Below are 27967 nucleotides of genomic sequence, written 5' to 3' on the forward strand. Positions count from 1 at the left end.
CTATCTTAAAGGTATAATTATGATTTCATGATTAAAAGGCTTCGTTCTATTGATGATCAAAAGTGGGAGATTTAATATATGTAATCCTCAGCAATTGCTTTATGAGTGCCAGTAGTTAAACTTTTAGCTGATTTAAAAATGAAACCAGGCAACTTGACTTGGGCATAACGTGGATTTGACATCAAAAACCATGACTGTATTAGTGTGACCTTTGCACTGAATCTGGTAGTATTTAGAAATAGCTTTACTTTTTTTTCTAATCAGATATTTGGCTTCATATTGTTTGATTTTTCTCACATTCCCCTATCACTTCATTATTTAATAAAGAATGTATAGTACTGGGGGGCGGCATGGTGGTGCAATGGTTAGCACTGTTGCCTCACACCTCTGGGACCCGGGTTCAAATCTCCGCCTGGGTCACATGTGTGTGGAGTTTGCATGTTCTTCCGGGTACTCCGGTTTCCCCCCACAGTCCAAAAACATGCTGAGGCTAATTGGAGTTGCAAAATTGCCCGTCGGAGTGCATGTGTGAGTGAATGGTGTGTGAGTGAATGGTGTGTGAGTGTGCCCTGCGATGGGCTGGCCCCCCATCCTGGGTTGTTCCCAGCCTCGTGCCCATTGCTTCCGGGATAGGCTCCGCACCCCCCGCGACCCAATAGGATAAGCGGTTTGGAAAATGGATGGATGGATGTATAGTACTGTATATACAGAGTCATTCCCTTTTAAAAATACTCTCTAAATTCATTAATAGATTACCAACTTTGCCAACAGTAACTGTAAAAAATAAGTTTATTGTGTGTTTAATTATACCCATTTAGGGCTCTCACAGAACTGTATTTTTAAGTAAACTAAAAAATATAGGCTTGTGAAAAACTATACAAGAGCGCCTGTCAGTAGCGTTTTTTTTGTCTCGCTGCGCTCGTATGATCCTCACAAACATGCACGTTGGTCGGCTCAATAGCGCTGCGCAGCAATGATGATCTCGAACACCTCTATGCCCAAGTATCTGCGCAGGATCTAAACGGCGCTGCTGTAGGCTAATACAAACAATAATATATCGCTGCATTTGAGGTATTTTCATGCTAAAAGGAATGTCGAGTTGTTCGTTTTTTGAACGCCATGTGAACACTTGCGTATTAAATAGACAATATGAAAAGCGCTTTGGAGTCTAATTTAATAGTTATGATAAACGAGCTGTCGCGGCCTACTTAGCCTTCCGTCGTTCATCCCCGGCCTTAATTTCGCACAATCCCTGGATCCTAGTGCCGCTTCAGGCGAAGGTGTTCGTTCATTTTTATTGAACAATCTCTTTATTTAATACGTTTTGTTTAAACGGCTTTTTGTTGCAACAAGGCTGATGAGAAAGTAACCTTAGTATCACCTAAGTTTACCTATGTAATACTGCAAGGCCAACGGGATTTAAATGCAGCATAGCCTACCAAAAATTAATCGGTATCTTAAAACGGGAATTACACACAAAAGACGTATTTTGTTCCACGCTGGGTGTACTTGGATTTTTAATTGGGAAAAAGTTGAGAAATACTGCTAACAGATTTTATGCAGAATCATAGGCGTCGCTTTCTAATTTTCGTGCTTGGCATTGAGTTTGCATAGGAGAATAACAAAGTGCGAGAATTACATTTTGTGTATTTTTACGGTTATTGCACGACAGACATGTCTTTGGTAGCGTATGGTAGTAGTGATGAGAGCGACGCTGAAGACTCGCCAAAATCTTTGGGAGCCGGAGGCAGGAGCGTTGGACTTTTTGCGAGCCTCCCTGCACCTAAAAATCCCAGTGCGGAGGGTCTCAGAGACGCTGGAGCAAATGTCCCGCAACCTCGAGATGTTCCGCAGATCTCCGGGGCCACGCAGCTCACAGCGGTCCCCAACCCCAGCCAGAAGTCGGAGTCTAAAGGCAACGAAGACACATTAAGTCTGGGGTTTCCCCCTTCAAGAGGTACGTTGAGTCAAGAGTCGTCGACTGGACTACTTTTAAATTTGCCTAAACCGAAGAAGCGCACGGAACCAGTGAAAATTTCCATTCCTGAAATTCAGAGAGGCGACGTGAGTATGAAGAAATCTGACGACATCATTCATTCATTCATTCATTCTCTGTTAGTGCACGATTTTCTTTTAACCACACTCGTTGCTGACCAAATATTTGGGTGGTATTCACAATTATTGAATGATTACAGTCATTTGTGGTAAATGTTGGTAATTCATTTATAGTTATTTGTAGTTATTTAACATAAACTGAGTCACTTCTGTCCCAACAATAACTGGAGAGGGAATTTAATAGTTCATTTTAATGTAGCCATTTCTGTTCAACAAATTAAACAGGGGCTTTGCCATTCCTTTAACAGTCAGATTCAGATGAGGATGAACCAGCGAAGAAGAAGGTACTGCCTCAGGTAAGATTACTCTGGAACTGGTCTGTATCTAGGAAGTATTGATGTGCACTAACAGTGCCCCCTGTACGTCGCTCGCTGGTAGGGCTCTGGCGGCGGCCTCTCATCTCTTCTGCCTCAGCCACGGAACCTGGTCCTCAAGGAAACCCAGCGGCCCTTGGTGCCCCACACCCTCACCAAGCGACCTCAGGAATCCAGGACACCGGCTCGCTCGCTGGGTGCCACCCCGGCTCCGGGGGCCAGTGCCTCACCCTCGGCTATCAAGGCAGCGGCCAAGTCTGCTGCCATGCAGCTGGCACGGCAGATGGCGCAAGAGGAGGATGGCAGTGATGAGGAGGTGGCCCCCGAAAACTACTTCTCCCTGCAGGACAGCGTGGAGCCACCCCCAGCTACCCCGGTTTCTGACCCCGAGCCCTCTACTGCCTCTGTCCTGCCCCCACCCCCAGGCATGGAGGCCCCCTTTCAGTCAGACGCCCCTCTAGATTTTGGTTCGGCCCCACAGGGATGCACGAGACCTAGTAGTACCTGGGATGGGCAGGAGATGGATTCATACTACCCTCAGTACCAGGATGCCACTGGTCAAATTCCAGCAGCCGATGCATTTTCCCAGGTATCGTCAACGCTGCACATATAAACAATTTAATTATACTCAAGGTAGATGCTACACATTGGCATCTCCCTGCCACGTATTTTTTTTTTTTATTCATGTACATAGGTACATCAGCATATTAGGTGTCATACTCTGCACATCTATAAAAACATTACCGTTGGACCTACAAGAGCAAATAAGTGACACGCTCTTCCACTGCAGCAAGCTGATTTGGTAGTGACTTGCCACAAATCTCATCTAAACGTTATCTACAGGAGTACTACGCTGGGAACTATTACCAGGAGTCTGAGAGTGGCGTGACGGGGGGGGAAGAAGCCGGTTCATCGTCCCTGTTTGACGACGAGGCGGTAAAGCAAAACCTTTGTGTCATTTTGGTGCAAGATGTTTAGTAACATTACACTTGAATAATAATCATTCAGAAAAAGAGGAAAAGTGTAGTTCAGTGTATGTCTGATTACACGTACAAAGGATATTGACTTCTGTTGTTGCTCTACTTATCTTAGAATGGAGGCCTCTGTGTCAGGATTACGATAGTTGAAAAACTTGAATGTGGGCAAACCCTTAGGTACAAATGAGAGACACAGCTTGTCTCTCTGGCTTAGGCCTTGTGTTTTTAATGCCAGTAGCCCTGTACTGCAAATAGGGCTGATCCCCATCTGATGGTCCCCCACAGTTCCGGCGACTCCAAGGGAAGCGGAACCGGGGAAAAGAGGAAGTGAAATTTCTCGAAATAAAGGGAGATGACCAGCTCAGCGGGAGCCAGCAGTGGTTGACCAAAAATATGACTGAAGAGAAGGAGCAGCGTAAATCGTTTAGCAAGGTCTGGGCTTGCAGGGGAAGGGCTCCCAGCACCCTGCCACCTGTTTCATTAAATATCAGGAAATTTTGTTTCCCAACCCAGTCCTCAGGGAACCCCAGACAGTCCACGTTTTTGCTCCCTCCCAGCCAATCAGGAACATCAAATCTCTGGTACAGGTGCGCTGTGACCTGAGAGGAAGCAAAAACATGAACTGTCCGGTGTTCCCCGAGCACTGGGTTGGGAAACACTGGCTTAATATATCCTAAGATTGCCATCTACATCAGTGTTTCTCAACCCAGTCATCGGGGACCCCAAGAAGGTTCATGTTTTTGCTCCATCTCAGTTCCCTGCCAGACAGTTCACACTTTTGCTCCAGGAGCTGGGAGGGAGCAAAAAAGTGGACTGTCTGGAGGGTCCCTGCACTGTCAGAAAAAAGTGCCCTCGGAAGGTACAAAGTGGTACAATTGCTTGTCACTGGAGGTCTGCCAGTTATACTCTTGCTGTAGGTAAATGTGCCATTTAGTCCAATATAAGGTACAGACATGGTCTCTGAGGAACAGTGTTGTACCATTGGGGAGACATTATGGTTGTTGTACCTTAATTCCGAAAAGCTGTCCGCTAAGCAAGAAATCCTGCGTAACACCCCCCAGGGTGGTACCCTTTTGTCTGACAGTGTGAGAACCAGGTCAGGAAACACTGAGCTAAGCCATGAGTTAAACGTTTACCTTTATGAGCAAACCTTGGCAAAGTATAGAAGTGTTTAGTGTTCAGCTGGCTGCCTCTCAAAACTTGTGTCCCTTTCATCTTAGAAAAAAGGAGAGCAGCCCACAGGACAACAGCGGCGTAAGCACCAAATCACGTATCTCATTCATCAGGTGAGGGCATTGATACCAAGTGTGGGTCTTCTTTCTCCTATCTGTTGACGTTGTGTCGCGTGATCTAAGCCTACTGTAAGCTTAAGAAAAGAACAGTAAAATGAACTACTGACGGTATAAGTTTGGTAACTTTGCTATAATTAAGACGTTGAGATTGAAATCCTCAGATTACCACCGCTGTCTTAATTCAAGTTGCAGGCAATCAGGTTTAACTTGAGGAATTGCCTGATATGTAAATCCCCTGAATTTTAGCGACATTTTTATGGATTTAAGTAGGTCATGTAATGTGGTCTTACTGTGCAGTACGATATGCATTCATTTGAATATGTGTCCTTAGCACAGTACCAGAAGTCGTTTCAGTGCCTGACATTAAACACACCCATCTTATTTACAGGCAAAGGAGCGGGAACTGGAGCTGAAGAACAGCTGGGCCGATAACAAACTGACCCGTCGGCAAACGCAAGCCAAATACGGCTTCTAGTGACCACTGTTTGAGTGGGCAGGAAGTAGCCTGGTGTGGGGTGGCTAAACTGGAAGAACACATTAAAGCTAAAGTAGTACCCCTCAGCTTGGGTCATATTTATATATGAGGTTTATTGTTATAGGGGCTCAGTGTTGCATCTTATTGACCTGATAGAGCAGTATTTCCCAACCTGGTCCTTGCTCCTACCCAGTTCCTGCTAGAGCAAAAACATGGACTGTCTGGGTCCCTGAGGACCAGGTTGGGAAGCACTGAGAGGATTAGACTCCTCCGGCATCTGCTCCCTTTGTCTGCCTGTTTCCCCTCTTTCCATTTGTGTAATTCTACCATTTTGTTCGGCTTTTTTTGTACTCTGGCACTGTTGAAGCTAATGGGAAGAAAAAAAGAATTCTAATTTTGAATTTCCTGAATACACGTGTAGTCAAATTTGATAGTTAATCCTGGATTGGTTCTTATGGCTCCAGTTAGTTATACAGAACTAATTTATTGGTTAAAGAAAAGTTTCCTTGAACTGTCCTTAATGGTTTGCTTGTTAGATCTGAGAATCAGGAGCTGCTCTATCAGATGTTGGTGATACACAATCCAATTATGGGCAGCAGGGCATTGCTGGCCTAGTAGCAGTATAGAGAGTCTTGCTACTCATGGCTCTATTCCTTCAACACTTCATGCAGTGCAGGGTCACTGGAAGCCTGGAGCACATCCCAGAAAGCAAGCTACTGGACACACTGGATGGAATACCAGTCCACAATTTCCGCAACTTAGAATAAACTTGTGCGGAAACGGGGCGAATGTGAAAACGTATCCGAGAACACGCTGCAGTTCTCTCAGCTGCATTTTCAAAGCAGTAAAAACCTACAAATGTTTGTCAAGTGCTAACTAAACTTATGGACTGGGGTGAAAATGTATCAGCTGAAATTAAATGTATAAAAGCACTTCCACTCCATGTTGTGACTTCCTGTGTGTCGAGCAACCTGCAGGAGCCGCCCGAGTTCTAAAGTCCCAAAATAGCCAGAGAAGTACTGGAGCAGAACATATTGGCAACATACAGAATGCAAGAGATCAGGTATCCAAAACAGTATTTATTAAGGCAGACTAAACAGGAGCACAGTGTTCCTCAGCCCTTTGTCTGACCCACGAAAAAGTTATTACACGCCACAGTCAGCGTTGCCACCAGAACGACGAATTCCTTGAAGTCCACTTCACCATCATGGTTCTCATCCAGGTCATTCATGAGCTTTTCGACAAACATTGGATCCTGGCTCACCTAAGAGGGAATACATTGCGAGATACATTGCGTTTGTTAGTCGTTGTGAATGCAGATAGCAAACTGCCAAATGATCTAGAACGATGCGTCAACCCAGTCCTTGGGAACCCCCAACCGTCCACGTGGACCATCAGGGAGTCCAAGGACTGGATTGACAAAACGTGGTTTAGCATGTAACCCAAGCTTAACAAACACATTGAATTCACTTTGTGGGAATTCACCTGGAAAACAAGTGCATGTAATACAAGGCCAAAGATCAAAAACTCACAGCAAGGAATTCTCGAAGCTCATCTTGCAGCAGGCTCTTCATTTCTACATTACTCAGCTTGTGCTTGTCTCCCTCCTTAGAAGAGTATTTGTGAAATACCTGGATCAGGCTCTCCATCGCACTCTGAAGCTTGGAAGACATTTTTCTCCCAAAGAAGAGTTGGCCTTACAGGAACTGTGAAGGAAGGTTTGATGGAGTAATACTAGAAGCCTACAAACTGCCAGTGATCTGCTAGTAGCTTCGCACAAGAAACAAAAACACTTCATAGATCCAAAGTAAACCAAATGCACAACTGATTAGCCAGCTGCGCAGAAACTTAGTGTTCATCCAAAAACCAAAAAAAAGGCAAACCTTTAAAAGCATCATATCATGAAAACATCTACTTTGAAGAAAGTCTTCTGCAAAAATGGTACATTGGTAGGTTAAGTTCATTCATACCACAGAGCATTTAACCAGGTTATACACAACTTCTTGCAAGTAAGTTTGTCAGCAGTTGACTGAAAACACACACATGCTTAAACTGTCCGTACTTTAAAATTCCAAAAGGCTTCCCAAAACCTAAAAAGGAACAGCTCAATATGTATGAATTCATACCACTAGACAATCCGATAGAAGGATTTCCTTCTTAAGAAGCAGGGAATGTTTCAATCTATAAATTGTTGTTTGCAATCAGTAGGAAAGTGTTAAGCAAAGATCATTAAAAACAGAAAAGAAGTCATTTATCTGGGTGCTTTTGCTTATTTATGCAGAGCCAGCCCTGGAAACCACAAACACAGCACTCAAATAATGAAAAGTAACTTACTAATTCATAATTTCTTCTGGCACATTCCAAACAAATACCAGTTAAGTTAAGCATAACCTCACCTGTCCACTGCTGGTAACGGAGAATGTATTACTGGTGTAGCCAACGTGTTAATATCAACAAGCAGCTCCTTATGTTTCCATCCTAATAAGGCACCTTCCCTCTTAGAAAAAGTGTCCTTTAACAACACACAAGTGCTAATTACTGAGTAGTTAATTAAAGAAATTACTCCCCGATTACATTATTTTGTCCACTAATATTTGGGATGATGCTATTATTTTCTGCATTGTGTGTTGTTCTATGGCCAGGTTCCAGCTGATAAGCCTTTAAATATACTGAAAAAGATGAGGTTAGCAGGTCTTAAAGAGAATGTAATTTGTAATTTCTACCCAAACGTATTTGCACCTGAGTTTAATTAATTCTCCAAAGGATGACTGCAATTAAGTGTTGAAAAGCCGGCAATCTTATCCGCAAAGGGCCAGTGTGTACGCAGGTTGTTGGGATAACCTTTAGGGCAGCTGTCCAAACGCAGGTGTGAGGACTCTTCAGCCAATCAGTCCTCTAATTAGTGATCTAATTAGGGAGTTGCAGTGAAAACCCACATACACAGAGGCCCTTCCTGGATAAGATTGCCCAACAATGCTTTAAAGCAATATTTCCCAATCCGGTCCTCGAGGACGTTCAGCAGTCCATGTTTTGCCTCCTCCCTGCCCGCATTTTTGCTCCTTACTGTGAGCTGGGAGGGAGCATGGACTGTCTGGGTGTTCCTGACAACTGGGTTGGGAAACACTTTTCTACAGGGTTATCTACATCTGACAGAGCAGAAAGGGAGGGAGAAGGTTGGATCCAGCTCAGGGTTAGGTAATGGGTGCAGTGCAGAACACAAACATTTCTGCTGCAGGGTGTCAGTCTCATGTCTTCAGCAGGGAGCTGAAAATGCAGTTGTCAGTTTAAATCTGGGTGATACTGGGGCTTAGTCATCCTGTACCCAATTAGAGTGCGTGCCTATGTATTCTCTCTCACTGTGATATTATATATATAGATATATATATGATGAGAGTGAGAGGGAATACGGACAAACACCAAGAACCTGACAATGGGAATCATGAGCTCATTGTTAAGTTCCCTCTAATTTAAAACGGACAAAATTGCTGTTTCCTTCCTGACAAAGTCCGGCTGTCTGTGAGAGGGGGCTAAGTTGGCACAGGAGGGATGTTCCCAGAGTCCCCTGCTGTAGAATAGGGGCTAACGAGCAACAAGCAGGACGATCCCTGACGTTACATCGCCGCAACACCCAGACACTGAGATGCCCGATTTATCCTCACGGGCTGTGCGCTGCTTCAGTAAGAAAGCCAGCGGCCAAGGCAGATGATCCATGAGTAATTCATGAGACATAAAATTCCAGCCTGTAGGGGCATGACTTGCAATTCAGACCACATCCATGCTGGCGGTGGTCATCATAAAATACTGACGAATCGAAGACAGACGAAAAAAAAGGAATTGTCAGCATTTTTAATGGAATTCTTAGTTATAAGTCAGGTGGCCAGTATATGTAATCAGTCCATGACCTCTGCAACGATGCATCACTTTCACACCAAGTCATTTATCCGCCTCCCGCTGTTCTGAGACATTTGGGTATTGCTAAGACTCCTCGTCTTTGGGTAAATCCTGTGCTTTGCCCGGTGGCTGCTTTTCCAGCCTGTTTTTATAACGCTGCATTCTTGGCTTGATGAACTTCACCACGGACATCGGGAGACGGATCGCGTTGATGCCGTTCACCTGCGGAAAGGGAAAGCCAGGACGGCAATCACCAGTTACAGAGAGTGTTTAAAGGACTGCATCTTTAAAGCCACAAGATGACTTCAAGCCTCTGTTCCAGTGTCTCTCAGTCCTGGTCCTTGCGACCCACTGTGTGTTTACGTGGGTGTGTTTTTGGTCCAACTGAGTACTTTAATTAGGCATCACTGAGCCGTGACTTTGATCGATAGAATAAGTCAAATGCATTACAATCTCCAACGATACATTTCTGGTAAATCATTAGATAATTATAATTAAAAATTGACTCATAAAAAATGAATGTATTGATTTCTAATATAATTAATGTAAATTATTAATCACTCATAGCCTTCAAAATAACCATGTAAGTGATATATCCAAATACAATCATACAACAGACGGTTTCAGGTTTTACAAATTATTATTTTTTTAAATCATAATTGCAGAAAGGCCTTAAACATTTCATAATTTACATTGAACCGCAACATTCCTAGGGGCTTAGCTAGTCTGTGACACAGACTAAACAGCAGGTGGCAGTGTCTAGGATGGAGAAACACCGCTCTAATCCAATCACACATAATGCTGAGGGCAGATCTTGTTTAGTAAAAGCTACTGTTTCAGCTCACAGCCCTACTTGATTCAAGGTTGCATTTTCCTTCAATGCTTTTTTCCATTTTGTCTGGAATAATGGCAAAAATCGCATTTGACCTAGTCATTTTTTATTGTACTGCATAGACATCCGTTTATGAATTCTAGTCCATTTAATGGTCTATACCAGTGTTTCCCAATCCAGTCCTCAGGGACCCACAGACAGTCCACATTTTTGCTGCCTGCCAGCTCCCTGCCAGACAGTCAACATTTTTGCTCCCTAGAGAGGGAACAAAAACGTGGACTGTCTGCAGATTCCCGAGGACTGGACTGGGAAACGCTGGTCTAAACTGTTAACAAGATTGAATGCTTGGACTCCGTGATGAATGGCAAGTCTCCCAGCTGGCAATAAACACCATGGCAATCAGCGCAAACAGATGGGATAAGGATTCAGGCTGGAACAAATGCCTGAGGTACAGCAAGCCAGCAGGATCTGAGCATCAATCAGCCATCCGGGTCTCGCCTTTAATCAAATGACCTACCTTGACCTCGCACCAATACTCTCCCCAACATGTGATTGGTTCGTCTGGTAGGGTCAAGGCATCAGCTGGTACAAACACTCCCAGCTTCAGGGAAGGAGTAAGGGGGAGAAAGTCAGTTATACATATTATTCATTTAAGAGGCAGTTGTGGTTTAATGGTTAGGGAAGTGCACTTGTAATTGAAACATTGCAGGTTCGAATCTCCGATTAGCAAGGCACCACTGAGGTACCCTGAGCAAGGTACACCCCCAAGCACTGCTCCCCAGGCGCTAAATTAGCTGCCCCCTGCTATGTCACATTGCCACATATGGGTTAAATGCAGAAAACACATTTTGTTGTTGTGCACTGTGGCGTGTCAACAATGACAACTAATCACTAAATTCTAAATTCTATTCCAACAACAGTGGGGGTGTGAAGGTAATTTCAAAGGTATCAATTCTGCAGTGAATCCCACACTGGCAGAGCAGCAATCGATTACCTTTAAAAGGAACTGACGACACACAATCTCCTTTGACAGCACCCACTGCACGTTGTTTTTCATCCCCACCTCCAGCCGGCAGCGTTTCAGGTACTCAACAGTCTGTGTGCAAACACAGGGATGGCCATGAGAGGGCAGTATAGCTACTCTGCAAAGTCCCACATGAACTGGTTGAACCTTAAAAGCAAATGAAGATTTAAAATTCTCTTCCATGGCAATACTGGACTAATGCTCATGCCTCAGTGTATCACATTTGTAGCTAGGGGAACATAAAATCAAAGGAAATCCCATGCAGAGCTTATCAGAACGTTACATATGCCCAGCAAGGATGGTCTTACCATCTTTCCGGTGCGTGTCTGTATCCTGTCCTCCACTTTCCCCTCACGCAGTTGCTGTAATAGGGTTTGGGAGGTCAGTAGAGACAGCACAGTTCTTTCTGAATACTAATACAAACTCCCTTCCCAGAAAAGGCGATACTCATGAAATGCGGACATAGTAACTTGACGGGTCTAGAGAACCAGTCCACAAGCTTAGTACAGAGCTAGTTTAGTCTCTCCCCGTCAAAACATAATGAAGGATAAAGCAACAGGCTCAGAACTACAGATGAAAAATACCAGCTCCAAATACCGTAATCACTGTAATACTGCAAAGTTATGAGACTAGAAAAACTGCCAGCTTGTAAGGACAATTCGCTAATTAGCCCATGAACCAGGATGCATTTTGAATCCAGTTGCAGTTGGTGATAGTCAGCATTCCTGCATACAAAGGCAAAGGCGATGAGCCTGACCCTTAATTCTTCTTGGAACATCTCCTTGTTTTCTGGTGAGGCGTACACTGCCAGGCCCTCAGGCAGAAGCTTGTTGCGGCCTAAAGCTTTCTTCACGAAAACCATGTCACCTCGGCCCCCCAGCTCTGCAAACAAGAACAAACACACGTGAAACTACTGAGAAAAAATATGGTGGGTCTTCACTGGATAACAGTATCACAAAGTCTAACTGTAAACACGTCTCTGGCTGGCAGACTTACTAGGAACAGTCTGTGTCAGGATGAGTTCCATTTTTTCAGGCTTAGCCGCATGCTTCGTATCCTCCACAAGTCGATAAACGCGATGTCGGCGGGAGTAGAGCCTAGGGGGCCGTCCTTCTTTTGACAGTGGAACCTGCCACCATCTTTCAACCACAACTGTGTTCTACAATAGAACAGAATAAAGATATAATATTAATTCCAGTGGGAAAATTCTGCTTTCACTTTTACCCCATTTTCTCTCCATGGGAAACCTGGAGGGGTCACATCAAAGGGGGGTCCATTCTGCGGTGCCCGGGGAGCAGGGGATGAAGGACCTCGCTCAAGGGCCCACAGACACATGACTGTTCTGTCGACGTTCGGATCAGCACAGAGGCTTAGGTGCCGACAATATATACTTGCCACAGAACATTTTCCTTCTTGTAACATATAATTGCATTGTTAATATATTCCTAATTAAGAACTTAAATATGACTGAGATATTTAAAATCCAGACAAATTCGTTACACTTCAAAGTTTATTGAGTTCAAAGTTTATTATTATATAGGTAATACACTTTTACCCCAAAGTAAATAGCACTGTGATGAATCCATTAATAACAGCAATTAAATTTAAGGCAATACATTTTCTGTTCTAAATTAAAATATGAAGCTGATCCCGATAACTCTGCTACTAAGAGCATGTAATTGTTTTAGTTAGCCGACTGAATTATTCTTGGATAAATTGTAACTGAAAGAAAGCTGTATTGTACTGTGGCAGTGAATGGTTCAATGTTCATTCCTTAGAAAACACCATTGTACTAATTACAGTATAGTGAAAATGAATATATTTTAGTTCATAAGTAATACAGCTCTTGTACAGTACAATTTGATTTCATAATCACAAACACTAAGAGCCCTGCTAACCTGAACGTGATGTAGTCCGCAGCTACAAATTTCCCTTTAACTTACTAGGTTACAAAAATACAGTCATTAATTTACTTGATATGCAATATACCGGAGAACAGCCTTACCTTGCAAGCTGTTTGCGAGATGCGCTGAACAGTAGAAACCGTGACTTTACTTAGATCCCGGACCAAATTTTGAAGGACAAAACGACTATGAGCCAACATAATGAGCTATATGGCTAATTATCCTTACCATGAGGGAGAAAATAATAATAAACTCCTTCTGACAGCAAAACGTAAAGCTCTGTTATGATCGGTTGTTTATATTAATCTACAACATTTTAACACATAAACAGCCCAACTGACAGTCTACTTGGAAATCGCGGAACAGCATGGCGCGACACTGAGCCCGAAAAGCCCCGCTTAGGTGGCCACCGCGAAGCCAGATTCATTTTGGAATTTCGGTACTCGTTAATAAATATAACCTACAAGTATATCAAACGTTTGTTGCTTATTCCAAAAATATTTAAAAATGTAAACATCGGATGATCAAAAAAGTGATATCACAGCCATATGCAGTTTTATACATGCCCTAAAATACGTGCTAGTGTGAAAGACGAGTGCTCCACACAGACTATTAATTCAATAAAAAATATTGGCGCAATTATCATTTTAGTTTTATTTAACTTATAATTATATTAATGTACTTCCTCACTTCCCAGGCTGACAGTCTAATCTGAAGCGATTTCACACACGACTGTTTTGACAGAACAGTATATATTTGGGGGCCTGTGATTTGCTCTAAGTATGTGTACTTCTCTTTATATATTATTGTGCTGTTCCGTTGTTCTAGCCATTTCCCCCATTAATTAAAGGCTTAAATCCAAAACATTACGTAATCTTCATAGTACTGCATCCCCCTATAAGGTCTTCAGATGGTTATTAATTCTGAGGGACGTACCTGATGCTGGTGCTGGCATTTCTATAGAAGTTACCTCAAACAAAAAAAAAATTACACATGAAATATTTAAACACAAAGCAACTGGAAAAAAATTTTTTTACTCAGCATAATTGTATGGAATTTAAGCATATGATTTAAATAGTTGTTTTATGCCTTTGCTGACTTCTCAAAGTCATAGATAAGATGAATTCTACTACTTTGAATGAATTCTTACGAATTAATTCTACAATTTCCCTGAAGTAACCAAGAGTTTTAGCAAATGTGTAATAGTGCACTATCCATACATTTTCTGTATTCATGTCCTATTCGGGGCTGTAGGAGACTGGAGTCTATCGCAGAAGGTATGGGCATAAGGCAGGATGGGGCGCCAACCCGTCACAGGGCACACTCACACACCATTCACACACACATGCAGACCTATGAGCAATTTGCTAACTGTAATTCACTTTAGCATGTTTTTGGACTGTGGGGGGAAACCAGAGCACCTGGAGGAAAACCCATGATGAACCATGCCAAACACCAGGATGGAGACTCTCAGAGGTGTGAGCCAACAATGCCAAGTACACTGTAGCACTCAAATAGTGTATTATAAAAACAGAAACCAAACCTACCCAGCCAGGGTAAGAGGCTAACCAAGTAAGAGGAATCCTTCTAGACACATGAATCAACCAACAAGAAAGGATGGAAGGTTAGACGTACCAGACACACAAAACACTTGCAAATGGCTGTAGCATGTTTATCAAATTACTATTATGTCCCATCTCAACCTCCATATTCAACATCTCTGCACACCACACGATTAAGCTACACATATAATAAAAGCCCAATTTAAAATATCACAGAAGAATTTCCCATACTAGCTATTCAGATTTATGCATAAATTCTGCTGTTTCTGAAGACTGTTCAATGAAATTCTACTGATTTATACAAAGGCTTTTTCACTAGGTAGGAGTACAAATCTCATAGCCGCCCTCGTATGCCTACTGCTTCTACAAAACCGAGTTCAAAGTAAAATATAAAAGCAATTTTTAGCACCCATATCTTCGAAGCTTGAAACATTTTAAAGCTTGAAACATTTTCCAAATAATAAATGCTATTAGGCCTACAAATTAATTAGGCAGTGATAAAAAAAACATTTAATCCTGAAGTCATTTACCAGAAGGAAAGCAAAATGCTCTATGGTTACATTTAACTATGTGGCTTTATCTGGCTTTCAACACTTCAAGGATTAATTGAGGTTATAAATAAACGATTCCCCAGTATCGCTTTTCTGATTGCTTCAGGGATATAGCGAATGGATTGCCCGATATCCACTTCGGATTATCATACAGTAGTAGCTTGTCTGTTGTCAGACATGTGAATTTGGCCCCATGTTCTATATTAAGCTCATTTACATCAAGGTTACAGCATCACTAAATACTGTAAGATACAGTAGTTACATAATGTTAAGGCTTTTTACATTTATACGACAAGACTGTCATACATATTTACATACGGTAATAGGGTAGTTGTCATGACAGTGCTACAGTATTAGATATCTGCTAAGCATCTGTTATCTGTTCAAAGTAACACAGTCAACTTGGCAAATTGGTATAAAAGCAACTTGACGACATTGTTCACCATGAAATACTGGCAAAAAGCAAAAAAAAAAAAAAAAAAAAACACAAATTATTACAAGATAAAAAACGTAAAGACTAAAAGTAAATGCTAGATTTGTAAAGCATACAGCACAGTTTAAAGACTACAGCTACACCCCACATTTGCAAATACCAAAATTTCTCAAAGAACGACCTCAATCATTCCCTTACACTGTACACTTGAGTTGTAATACTATGCCTGAGAATGGATGACTATACTTAAATTCAAAACAATGACATAACTTCAAATGAAAACATGTAGTCTTCACCACAAGAGCAACGTCTCAGAGGTTCCTGAAGAGATCACCTCTATCTTTAAACCTAAGTGTCCAGGTGGTTCCTGTGCTTTGCAGAAGGTAGATCAGTTGATAGTCTCTCACATAATTAAAGTATACAGTAAAAATTATTTCTGTTTAATATGAACTTATTTTTTTTCTGATTTGGTATCGTTATTTAAATACTAAGGAATTTCAGCAGATGATTTATGGGGTACACAAGTTAAACTACATTACAGAGAACCAAATACAGCAGCAGTCCAACACAGTCAAAAAGCAATAAAGTTATACTCATTTTTGTGACCCATAAATATACAGTTTCCAAAGTAAATGTAAATTTGACAGTGATATACATCCATGGTGATGCTAAATGCTTTTCAAACTAGGTGTCGACGTTATTTTTCTGTTTATGAGAATATAAAAAGGGAGAGAAAGAACAGTGACTAGATAAACCAGAATGGGGTGGTGAACAGGAAGAGAGAGTATCTAAGCAACCAGGTGACAGAAGCCGAAACAGGTCCCTTGTTGATGACCACCTTGTAGGAGACCACCTCCACCTTATGGCCGTCCTCCAAGGCCATGCAACGGAAGATTCCATCGGTGAAGGGCAAAAGTGACATGGGCGCCAGAACGCAGGAGTCCCCCAAGAAGGAGCACGGGTAACGTTGGGCGCAGTGGTCTTTCTCCCAAAGGTAGGAAGCATGGAAGGAGTACACAGGACATGGCAGCAGCACTGGCCCGTCCGCATCCACCTCCACCTCCTTGGGGGAAGTGCTATGTGCCCTCAGGCCTGTAGAGGGAGCCCAAATCATCGCCATCAAGTTAACTGGTTAAGTAACATCAGAACCTGTCTCTATCCCACAATAAAGGCTTATAATTCTGATGCCTTGTCTTAGATTAACCAAAGCCAGATTCTAACTAGATTTTAGTAGCAGTCAGGGCCCAAGCTAGCATCTCTCCTTCAGATAATCATAGGCACTGTAATATAATCGCCACAAAATAACGTAAACTCTATTCAGTAATGATCTTTGTTTACCGTGTAAGAAATACTGTGGGGGAGCATAAAATGAACATTTATAAAATGCTAAATTCTTTGTCATCTCTGGGGTACGCAGAGATGGCCAAGCGTATATCTGGTTGACTGATCCACTGAGGTCCAGAATGAGATTAAGCATGGCCTAAGTACAAATAGACTGTCCTTTAGCAAAAAGAATGGCGCCTTCCTATCCTCGAAGGCCACCAGGTTCTCTGGTTTGTGGTTATTCTCAATTCTGAAACATCCTTATTAAATCATACAGGCCTCTCCGGATGCAAACTTGGGATTCCCTGAAAGCTCGCATTAGATAGACTCTATTGGTAAGGAGAAGGTGTTGTAGGACTAGGAAGGAGAGAGTGACCTGCAAACCCTGCAGCTGATTCTCCACACTCGGACGCACTGGACTGGTCAAGGCTCTGGACAATCATGCTGGGAACACAACAGATGGCAAAAACAAGATATGAAAAGAAGGCCGAAAAAAGCAATGCATACAGTTTGTTTCTGGAAACTACTGACTCTGTGAATATATATTTTTAATAGAACTTCTATATTGTTATACCACATCTAAAAAAACATCTACATTCAGAGAATATTGGAGGGATGCCTGTTGACTTCAATATCATAAGTGAAAAATTCACTCAAAAGGATTTTCATTGTTCTAATACTAATGGTCATCAGAAGACATCCTGGGTAAGAAATCTGTATTACATTTCTCCTGAACAAAGCAACTATGAAAAATTTCGGTCTGTCTTGAAGATTCAAGGGATCTTATTCATACTGTAATTCCATTGAGAGAAAGTATATGTATGTATGCTATAATCTACACACCATTAAAACAAAAAATATTCATTTTATTATTTAAGTAAAAACGTGAAATTTATAACAGAACCGATGACACACCCTGTACTGATGTTGTATTCCTTTGGTATCACCACACACTTCCTTTTGCCAACATCCCACCCACAATAAGGGTCACGCGAAAGGATGCATCCCCGGCAACCGTCTCCGTAGCGACCACAGTCAGCCAATGGAATGCGCTGGACTTCTGTGGGTGAGCTTACATAGAGATACCCCTTGGGACCAACGGGAAACCGAGATGAATAGACAAGTGGTGTCACCGTGGAATTTCACAGACAAAATGTCAATAAAGACTAAGCTGCGGTTTAATTGATATACAGCTCTGGAAAAAAAATTAACAGACCACTCCATATTATTTTACGAAAACCGCGTTTTTAAATCCTGATTTATTCCTGGTTCTGCTGGCAGATGGCTAAATGGCAGGTTGCTTCCAGGCTTAAGATTTCTAAGACACCAGCGCACAAGAATAAGGTGAAGCAGGAGACACTTGGAATGACCAGAAACCAGCCAGGTAAAAGGCAGAAGTCACTTTCTAATGGCAGAGATGATCGTTAACTTATCCAACAGTTTCTCATGAATCGGAGGATGACATTAAATGACAATCAAAAGGAATGGGACACTAAGTGCAGGTGTGAAGTGCACTGCTAGGACAGTTTGTATCAAGCTCCTAAAAGCAGGACTGAAGTCCCATAAAGCAAGAAAGAAGCCCTTCATTAATGAGAAGCAGGGAAGAGCCAAGCTGGAGTTTATATATATATATATATATATATATATATATATATATATATATATATATATATATATAAATAATTCACAGACACACACCTATAAATTCAGAAATCAGTGAAACAAAAAAAAATGTTGCTGTGGTCTCTTAATTTTTCCCAGAGCTGTAAATTTTACTTGGTGTAATTTTTGCATGAACATTCTGCAGGAATGCTTTGTAATTCAGTCATATTGACGGCCAAGTGCGATTGGGCCACTTTTAAAATCTCTGCACCAAATATTCCCCTTGGTGACACTCTGATTGGCTCACGCCAAAGGAGACGACCCAATCAGGAAGCCAACTAGCACGAGTGGGAGAGATGAAGAGGCAGCTTACCCTCTCAGAGTCGATGGCCAAGGCTGTCACTGGACCCTCAGAATGGAAGGCTGAGTACTGTGAGATGATGAAAGCTTCCTCGATGGTGTGAAGGACCTTCAGCACTTTCCCACTCTCTAACACAGGACAGGACAAGGAGACAAGGAGGAAGACACGAAGGGAGGGTGGCTACTGAATCATATGAACGACAAAAACCCATATATACATGTGAATTGAATTTGAATACAGTTTTAGAATAATATCTGTATTACAACCTCAGCAAGAAGTATATGGAGGTTTTACAAAGAACCAGACAGCAAGAATTCAACACAAATCTTCACCTATGAAGGGAAGAAGATTTAGTTCAAGATGAGAGCTGAATTATGCTATAAATGCATAAATGAAGTTGATCTTTGTATGTCAACATTCAATTCATGCAGAATTATGTTTCATTCATCTAAAAAAAAACTCCTGCAAGTAATTTATTACTTTCTTAAAGTCCATCCATCCATCAATCTTCCATACCCGTGTGAGCCTATCCTGGAAGCTATGGAACAAGGCAGGGAATAGCCTAGTACATAGTGCCAACCCATCACAGGGCACGCACAATGGGACAGTCTGGCAACTCCAATTAACCTCATGTTAAATGTAACACTTTAACTTAATGTTTTTGGACTGTGGAGGGAAACTAATAGGGAAGGGAGGGAAAGAAATATACAATCTGTATACATGCAGAGCCCGTGCGGAGACTCGAACCCGAATGCCAGAGGTGTGAGCCGACCACTGCACCACCATGCCGCCCCAGTCTCAGACCGTTAAGGGATAAACCCCGATTCGACACGCTTAAAGCTCATGGAACCCCTGGCCCTGTTGAATATCGTCCCGCCTCTGGCACGGCTCACACCTGTGCCCAGGTAAACCACGCTGTAGTGCTCATCATTGACAGACAGGACGGTGTCGGAGACGATCTTGGTGAAGCGGTCGCCAGTGGGCAGGTCCAAAGGCGCCAGTCCGATTGGCCAGATCACATCCTCGATCTCCGGATGGTCCCGTATCACTCCCAGGCTCTTGGCATTCAGGAACAGTGATACATTCTTGAAGGTGCACTAGCGGTGGGAAAAAAAACGAACGATCCTGTGAAGATCTAGTGGTGGCACTTTACACGTCACAATTTTAATCTTTGAAATTCCTTAGTTATAATATCTGGTCGTTTAACTTATTTCAGAAGTGTATATCGCAACTAATCTAAAGAAACGTTAAGACGTTAATCGAAGTGACAATATTTTAACATAATCTGAGGATACATAGAGTGTCTATGGCAACGAGGCCTTATCTGAATGGGCACTGTGCAACCTGTCACTGCTACATTTCCCGGGATTTATTTATATTACCATCCCTGGTCGGAAGCCTGCCAGGGATCCCCGGTATCCTTTCAGTCTGGAGGTAGAGAAGGCCAGGTCGATGTCCTCGACAGAGTAGGCACACACCACAGTGACGTCCCTACGCGGAACAAAGCGCAGATGCACGTCAACGACTTGAATACGATTCAAAATGTCCTGCTGATCTTGGAATCAGCTCTGTGAGTCAGTCTGAAGTACAGGATGTACAGAGAGAAACACGGTCCGGTTTGATTAAACCACTGACGTCGATTCTTTTCCGCAGTGCTCACCAGGCGTTGGCGAAGAGCCCGTATATCACACCGGTCCTCTTTTCACGGGCGGTCAACACGAACGCCTGCTTCAGGTCGTTGAACTGCTGGTGTCTGCTGGCTGAGCCACACATCAGGCGTGCCTTCAGGAAAGTGGTCCAGGAATTCTCCAGAGTCCCCTTGATGCCACCCTCATCGATCTAAAAACAATGCATTATGGGATTAATTCCAGTTATGGACTGGAATGATGCTTGATGTCCTCACTGATACACAATATAGGTCCCTAACCTTATTTCTGTACTCATATGTCCTCATTTATCCTCTCCTAAGTCACTACATTTGTTGGTTGGTTACCATGCAGACTCGTCCAACACAAGCCCTGTAGGGCTCCTTGTCAACGTTGCCGGTCTTTTTGATCTCACTGAAGAAGAAGTAGATCTCCTCCTTGTGCTTCAGGAACCCTGGAATCACTGCTGCACCCGCAAACCGGGGATCTGTACAAACAGGTTTATCAGACAGTATAACGTATAAAGAGACTGACAAGGTAATGGTAAGCACAATCAGATGGTTACTATGGCAACATGTGACTCATCACATTCATCAATATTCATTTCTGTGGCAAGTCTGCGCCTATAATTCAGCAAATCTGAGGGTATAACGTTTAAAAATTGCCAACGTTCTAATTTTGCCCTTGTCATAACTACACTTACACCATGGGAATGGAACAGCAACAACACAAACCTTAAAAATGCTCTCTTGAAATATTCCCTGTAAATATTCCCTATAATAACGTTCATATATCTTTTCCAGTGCCGCACCTTCAGTCTGCATTTCAGCCCCGCCTCCCACCCCCCACCTAAATCTATTATATCCCGAAGTCCACCAAAGCCCCTCCCCCCTACTCACTCTGAAGCCACTTGTTTTCAGTCGTTAGGAGCCTGCGAGGACCAAAGGTGCGCCGTATAAAACCAGGCTGGTGTCCTTCTGCTGTTATTGCTGAGTAGAAATTGCCATCTGAGAGAGAACAACAGGGGCTGATGCACCACAGCATGTCCCAAGCTGCACCTCCAACCACAGCTGGCCTGGCAAAGTCTGACTGCCCTCTTAAGAGAAGCATCAGCTTAAGAGTTCTAACTGGTCAGAGGTGAGTAGTTCAGGTCCAGAGAGTAAAAAATCCAGACCAAGATTTTGTTTCAGCCAACCAGTTAAGTATAAAGTGTCACAATCTCAGAGGACTGAAGAAGTTGGTTGAAACGAAATCTTGGTCTGAACTTTTACTCTCTGGACCTGAATCATCCACCTTTTTTGCGACTGCCCCCCCAAAACCATAAAACGAGAGGAACAGCTTCCTGTGACAAGCAACAACCTGGTAAAAAAAAAACAAGTAGAAATTATCCACAGGCATTATAGGCGATTACCCCCCCCCCCCCCCCCCCCCATTTAGGTCGGCATCAGTCACTCTATTTTGCATCTAAGCCCCCCTGAAAATTTGTTTTTCTAAATCCATTTAACATCTTGTCCAGTATTCGTGTACAATTTTTATAGTCATCAGGACCCCAATTTTGTAATTTTATTGTCGAGGAACCCCCACCGTTCAGCAAATTTAATCTTGGTGGATCCTGCTGGAGTGGAGTTCCCCCTAAGGGCCAAATCATGCTAGACTCTCACCCCTGAGATGTATTAAAACAATGTTTCAACCTGGAGGATTCATTAGTTACCTGCCACGCAAGCAGCACAAGCAATTCACACATTTGAAACTACAATTTAAATGTATCCAGATCATTCTAAATACCAGAACTATTCTGGGCTAAAATAGCATTAGATCATTCCTACTGCAGATACTGTGTGTCAGATGCTGTATAGCGGCTGCTGCAGTGTATGCTGTTCTTGCAGCAGGGGCAAAGCATGCACAAGACCATTTATCTTGCAGGGGACGGTGCATAGTGTCAAGACCACAACAGCTGAGTCCCCATAACCCGTGATAAAGACCTGGGGCTTTTAGCTCTGAAGATTAAATGATGTTATATGGATAACCAGCAGCAGGTGGCCACACAAAGGCTTCTTTCTGACGTGACAGCGACTTACCTGCAGTCAAGCTGACGGACGGCTGAGAGGGAATACGAGGAGCGACATCTGCGGCTATAATGTCAGCTCCATTGACTGTACTGTTGGCCACTGCAGTCCCATTCACCTGGAGAGAGTGAATCAAATTCCATTTTGCCAGTGAGGCATTATTACAGCAACTGCTCTGGTACTGGCTGTTATTTCCCACTTCAGATATGAAATACACTGCACTAGCCAAGGAAGCATAATGAAGTCCAAGGTAGTGAGCACCGCACAAACACACCATGGGCAATTCACCACAACACCAACTCAAGAGCAATTTCAAAAACTCACTCAGTCCAGTTTTTGTTGTTTGAGACGAGACCGTCAATGACCCAAAGTCAGGCTTCCTCATCATATATGGGCGCTTTTCCACCGTAACAGGTACCGTACTTCAGGTACTCCCATAAAGTGCCAAAAGTATGGTACTTCTTTTGTGTCCGGTTTTCCACTGGCGTAAAAACTGGTGCCCGCGCCAAATTACATCATCAGTGACCGCCACTGACTGACATCACAAATTCTTTTAAACGTTATTATGATCCTTCACTTTCTTATAGTCCTGGGTAAGTTTTTTTTATTTTCAAGCGGCATTTTTCGGTGTTTCGCGTGTGCCCCATTTCTTCCAAGCGGCTTGCAAATACTTTTTATTTCGAGTCGTGCCATCTAAATCCCGCTGGATCTGTTCATCTGACCATATGGCGATTAAAACCTGTATTTGTCCATCCTTCCATTTTACTTTTTTTAAATATATTTTTGTTTCTACTGCTTTTTATTTTGTTTCTCGTTGTTCGCTGTGATGCCGGTTGTATTTTGTGTTCTTGTTGTATTTGCATAACCAATCGACAGCAAATACGTTTGCCAGCCCCACCCCAAAGTACCCAAGTACCAAAGAAGTACCCCAGCTGGTTTGGCACTCTGGAACTTTCGGTACTGGTTCTCGACCGGAAGTCAACGGAAAAGCGAAAGTACCGTACCGAAAGTACCGTACTTTGTGCGGTGGAAAAGCGCCCTATGTTACACTACTGGTAACCAAAACTCTTTCATTCCTCTAGTACGGCAATGAAGAACTTTTGTTAAATTTCTAAGTTTTCCGTTGTGTGTGAGATGCGATCGCCAGTGACCTAATGTCAGGCTTCCTCATCACGTTACAGGGCACCCAAGCTCACTCAGTCCTCATGTAATCTAGTGAAGCGTTTGCTTAAATTTCTACAGCTAAAGTACACAGAAATCTTCTTAAAAACATATCACGTGGAATGAGTGAGTTTTAGAAATTTGCTCTTCATTTCAGCTAAGCTACACATTTTTTGGAGCGGGAGATGAACCCAGAAATCCACACAAACATATGAAAAGCATGCAAGCTCCATCCATGGCTTCGGCCGGGAATGTGACCCTGAATGCTGAAGGAGCCAGGCCTCCATGCTACCCCATTCGCCCTGCATCAGCAACGTCTTTCACAAAGAATAAAAATAAAACTCGTACCAGCATCCAGCATTTTGGACGTCCAGCATTTGTTCCGCAAACCATAACGTAGCCATCAATTTTCTCAACAACAGTGATGAAATTATCGCATTCCTGATTTGGGGGGGGGGGGGGTGCAAAAATGAAACAGTGAACCTTCAAGACCAACTTCCCTCAGAATTCACTTTCACATTAACAGTTATGCTTATAAGAAAGGAAACAAAAAGCAGTTATAAGTCCGGCAAAGACCCTTCCTCAACCTCACAGCATTGTGCAGAATTTAATCATCTCAATAATGTTAGAATATCAATGTAGTTCATAAGCAACTGCATTTCTGCCTAAATCTCCAGTAACATAAATATAATAACATCAGATCAAAACAGAAATATATACAAGAGATGAATGGGAAAATGGTACAAAATGTGAAATTAACACTGGACAAGGGGGGGACACAGGAGTTCAGGGTGTTAAGTTGTTTCTGATAGTGGATCCATGAAATGCATACATGTTGATCATGATGACGATGATGATGATGGTAACTACTACTCTGCTAATTCCAGTGCTTAGGTTTCCAGTGCTCTGCTAAGTCCAGTGCTCCACCTTTGACTGGGGTATTTCCGAAAGGCACGCTTCCTTCACCTTTTCTTCTGACGAAATTGGAATCTGGAGAAAAACAAAATCAAAGATAGTTGATCCACCCACTCATCCATCATCCATGACCAGTCATCCATGAGTCAGGATGTACTGTATATAGCCATAAATGATTTACATATTTTAGTTATTCCTATAGTTATGCCTATATTGCCTTTATACAGCTGGATTTCTAGTCATCAGCTCACCCACCTCTGCATGTCTAACTGCACCGCCTGTAAATTTCAACATGTACAGCGTTGCCTGTCCACCAACATACAGGACATCCTCTCCCCTCCAGTAGCCTCACAGTGGTATACAGCTGTGGCCTTGCGAACTGGAACGCTGCAGATTCTGGAAAACAAGCAAAGCACTGCAGAATACCGGAAGTGTCTTGGCTTTGTGATGGTAAGAGTTTAAATTCAACGAACCGACCATCTACCAGACTACATGGACATATTGAAATATGTCTGCCAGTGTGTCACTGGATATATGCGTGTGTGGGTGGAAGTGAGCTTTGTGAAACATGGAGAGAGAGCAAAAAGGCAGCGTGAGTTCACATTTGTTTATAAGTTGAGGCTGTACCAGTCACGACGAGTTACTAATGCAGCATGCCTCTCAGTTTTAATCATGGACATGTACAAATGTGTTAGAAGCAGGAGAGGCGTTATCTCTTCAGGGTCTCTAGGCAACTGGCTGTTCTGCTGGACTCAGTCATGTATATAATACATATATTTTTCACGACTTCAACACCTCCTTGCACCAGTCGGACCCTTGGCAGCTGCCAACTTTGCTCATGCCAGGATCCGGCCCTGGTTACAAGCTATACAAGTTCCCTTATTTCCTCAGTTGCTTCTACTGTAAATTATTTTGCGAGCGCAAGAATCTTCCTCTTAGTGCACCAAAGATGAAATCTCAGTGAATGTGTTGTCTGTATCTGAATGCGAAGCGTGAAACTTCCGCTGTGTGTGTGGAGTTTGCATGTTCTACCCGTATCATTTGGGTTTCTGCCAGGTACACAGACTTTCTCCTACAGTCCAAGGACATACAGTTTAACTAACTGATGATTCTAAATCACCCAGGGTATGAGATTGTGTGTATTGCGATGGACTGGCACTGGATGTTCCCTGGCCTTGTACCCCATGTTACCAGGGATAAACTCCAGCCTCAGCATCCCCAACGCCCACCCCCACCCCAACCCTGATCAAGATCAACTATTAAAAATGTGAATGGATGGATGAACAGATGTATAAAGCACTGAATTATTGTTTAATCATTAACAGCTGTTATTGAATAGTACATGATTACAGTCACTGAACATTTGACAGCAATTCTTTAAAATATTGTAATTATTCGTTGTTGCCGTCTGTGCGTGTTCCTCTGCACCCCCTCTGCGTACGCGCTGATAAATGCATCTTTTCCAGGTCATCGATGCCCGCTACCCCGCACTTGTTCTCCATTATCGCAGCATCAAACACGTCCCCTCACGGACCTGCATTGCAGTTCGGCAATACGAGATCAGACTCCAGCACCGAGAGGAAATATAGTTTCAAGTAGTAGTTTTGCCAATTTAATGCGTGTTTTCCATGCGGCTTTATTTCAATTTTAAAAAACTGGGATGGCAAAACATAAATCATTGAGATTTCAGTACCACCAACGATACTAAATATAACCTAGAAATGGTATGAACACTAGTTCGGGCACCCACGATATAGTAAGATTACTAATAAAATTAACTTATGATATTGATTTTATGGTGGCGATTTCTGTTTGATTCAAAGAACATCCTTGTATCACGGGGAAAGCAACTTAAAAACAGCTATTTCCTGGAATTAATGTTGTCCAATAACCGACCGGACAGTAAACATCAATAATACTAATCATACTACATACTAAGTAATAAGGATGTCGGTAGGTGGGTGGAAGATAATAGCCGATTCACAAGCATTATGCTACAATACCGAAGATGTTAGAAAGAGCAAGCTGGGATACATTCACAGTGAGTCTAAGAAATAAACGTGCCACTGACAGCGATGATTTCCCAGAAATAACAGATTACGTGCGATATATTTGTTATCCAACAACCAATGACATGATGAAACTTAACAAAAGGCATCCACGTTGGCTGATTTCACCAACTCAACTTAAAGTGGTCGTCATCAGTGGTACCAAACGAAAATGCAATCAACAGGCACGCAAACAGGGGAGAAAGGAGGGAGCAAGCATCACTAGTCTATGGAAAGTACAATTATACCATTAGTATCCCTAGCAATCGTCGATGCTACCAAATGCAAATCGTGACCGCGAGAAACAAAGAAAATGTCTCTAATTTATTTTGACAGACTGAAATACTAAAAGCCAAAGCAACTGTTCTTTTTCCCCGAGCAATTAAATTCATTCCGAGATATCCGAATGCAGACTTTCGCCTAAAATGTATATACAGAAAAAACGTCAGGAAATGAATAATAAATAATGTTGTAGCACCTTCATTGTCGTCATCATAAAGAAGTGGCAGCCACAGGTAATAACGGACTGTTAATACGAATTCGGTAGAAATGTAACTAATAATTAACAACTGAAAATGGTTACACGTTAACTCATCTTTTGAATGTTTTGCGACAAACCTACCTTGGACGGCGAATTTGAGCCTCGGCCCTTTCTCCGCAAAGACAATGAAAAAAAGTGAACAAAATATGAAATACCTCATTTTTGTCTTAATAACTAATTGCTTATATTTCGCTCCCAGGATTTCGTCAAGCCAGTATATGCGTTTAACTAATCTAAAACACGTATCGCAGAAAGCAAGTTACCCTCCCTTTAAGGCGTGTCTTATAAAGACTGTCTGTTTCCAGCTGATGATAAAAGTAATATGTGGCGATGTTTTGGCGTTAAAGGGCTTTCTACTGTGCAGTCTTTGCCAGAAATTCAGAATTTCCATAGAGACAGATATGTAAGGTATACCTAAAAGAAAACGGGGGTTGGGGACAAAATTCCACTTAACGTAAACGGGAATGTTAGCGGTAATTAGCAAGAGGCAGGGAATGTTATTTGATTCAGTGAATTCAACCATCAACATCATGTGAAAAAGAAGGGCGAGTTCTGATGCCGTAATCGCAGTTGATGTCGCATGATTAAATATACTGCTGTTTTTCTAAAAGAATGATGAATTATATAAGGGCTCAGTCCTGAAACTGTTGCTCGTGTTTTCCATGCTATAATCATTTCAAATAATATGGAAAATATTACGTCAATAAAGCTTAGATCACATGGTCGACGGCTGAAAACTAGTGCCGCTAGATGGCGCTCATAACACTCATTTTAAAAGGGACTACTGTAGAAAGAAACATGGTAGAAGATTGAATATTTCTATTTCTTTGTGTACATTAATATGGTAGTACTAAAACATCACTCCTGCAATTGAAAGGCATCCATTTGGGAGAATTTAGCATCTTCTTTTTACCCATAGTGCGTACACACAGCG

The 27967-nt window shown here is 42.4% G+C and overlaps 4 protein-coding genes across 5 annotated transcripts in view; 1 reads left to right on the forward strand and 3 right to left on the reverse strand.

Moving 5' to 3' along the window:
• The first annotated feature begins 966 nt into the window (after positions 1-966).
• On the forward strand, positions 967-6105 carry prcc (proline rich mitotic checkpoint control factor). The gene is made up of 7 exons (XM_048992551.1): positions 967-2064; positions 2364-2411; positions 2494-3018; positions 3273-3365; positions 3692-3838; positions 4627-4692; positions 5087-6105. The coding sequence occupies exons 1-7, from the start codon at positions 1675-1677 to the stop codon at positions 5171-5173; spliced, it is 1356 nt and encodes a 451-aa protein (XP_048848508.1). The 5' UTR covers positions 967-1674; the 3' UTR covers positions 5174-6105.
• A 127-nt stretch (positions 6106-6232) lies between these two features.
• LOC125718645 (protein S100-A1-like) overlaps positions 6233-27967 on the reverse strand; it is a 217968-nt gene continuing 196233 nt past the window's right edge. The window contains exons 2-4 of the mRNA XM_048992578.1: positions 7570-7597; positions 6706-6879; positions 6233-6437 (exon numbers count right to left, since the gene is read on the reverse strand). Of these exons, the coding sequence (XP_048848535.1) occupies positions 6288-6437; positions 6706-6846 (291 nt within the window). The 5' untranslated portion in view covers positions 6847-6879; positions 7570-7597 and the 3' untranslated portion in view covers positions 6233-6287. The remainder of the gene's footprint in view (positions 6438-6705; positions 6880-7569; positions 7598-27967) is intronic.
• On the reverse strand, positions 9006-13213 carry mrpl9 (mitochondrial ribosomal protein L9). Its single transcript, XM_048992573.1, has 7 exons — positions 12926-13213; positions 11917-12079; positions 11678-11802; positions 11229-11282; positions 10891-10992; positions 10414-10497; positions 9006-9286 (listed from the first exon to the last, which is right to left on the reverse strand). The coding sequence occupies exons 1-7, from the start codon at positions 13022-13024 to the stop codon at positions 9149-9151; spliced, it is 765 nt and encodes a 254-aa protein (XP_048848530.1). The 5' UTR covers positions 13025-13213; the 3' UTR covers positions 9006-9148.
• LOC125718627 (semaphorin-4D-like) lies at positions 14331-27812 on the reverse strand. 2 transcript variants are annotated; one of them, XM_048992548.1, is made up of 14 exons: positions 27115-27812; positions 24700-24840; positions 24457-24519; positions 23878-23970; positions 22381-22486; positions 21202-21309; positions 20650-20789; positions 20317-20495; positions 20039-20147; positions 19552-19753; positions 18669-18784; positions 17609-17781; positions 17070-17137; positions 14331-16462 (listed from the first exon to the last, which is right to left on the reverse strand). In XM_048992548.1, exons 2-14 carry the CDS (start codon positions 24736-24738, stop codon positions 16116-16118), a joined length of 1743 nt encoding a protein of 580 aa, XP_048848505.1. In that variant the 5' UTR covers positions 24739-24840; positions 27115-27812; the 3' UTR covers positions 14331-16115. The 2 variants fall into 2 exon arrangements, with proteins under 2 accessions (XP_048848505.1, XP_048848506.1); XM_048992549.1 differs by lacking the exon at positions 27115-27812 and having other exon boundaries at positions 24362-24519; positions 24700-24781.

The sequence above is a fragment of the Brienomyrus brachyistius genome, chromosome 23, assembly GCF_023856365.1.
Source record: "Brienomyrus brachyistius isolate T26 chromosome 23, BBRACH_0.4, whole genome shotgun sequence".
NCBI classification, from domain to species: Eukaryota; Metazoa; Chordata; class Actinopteri; order Osteoglossiformes; family Mormyridae; genus Brienomyrus; species Brienomyrus brachyistius.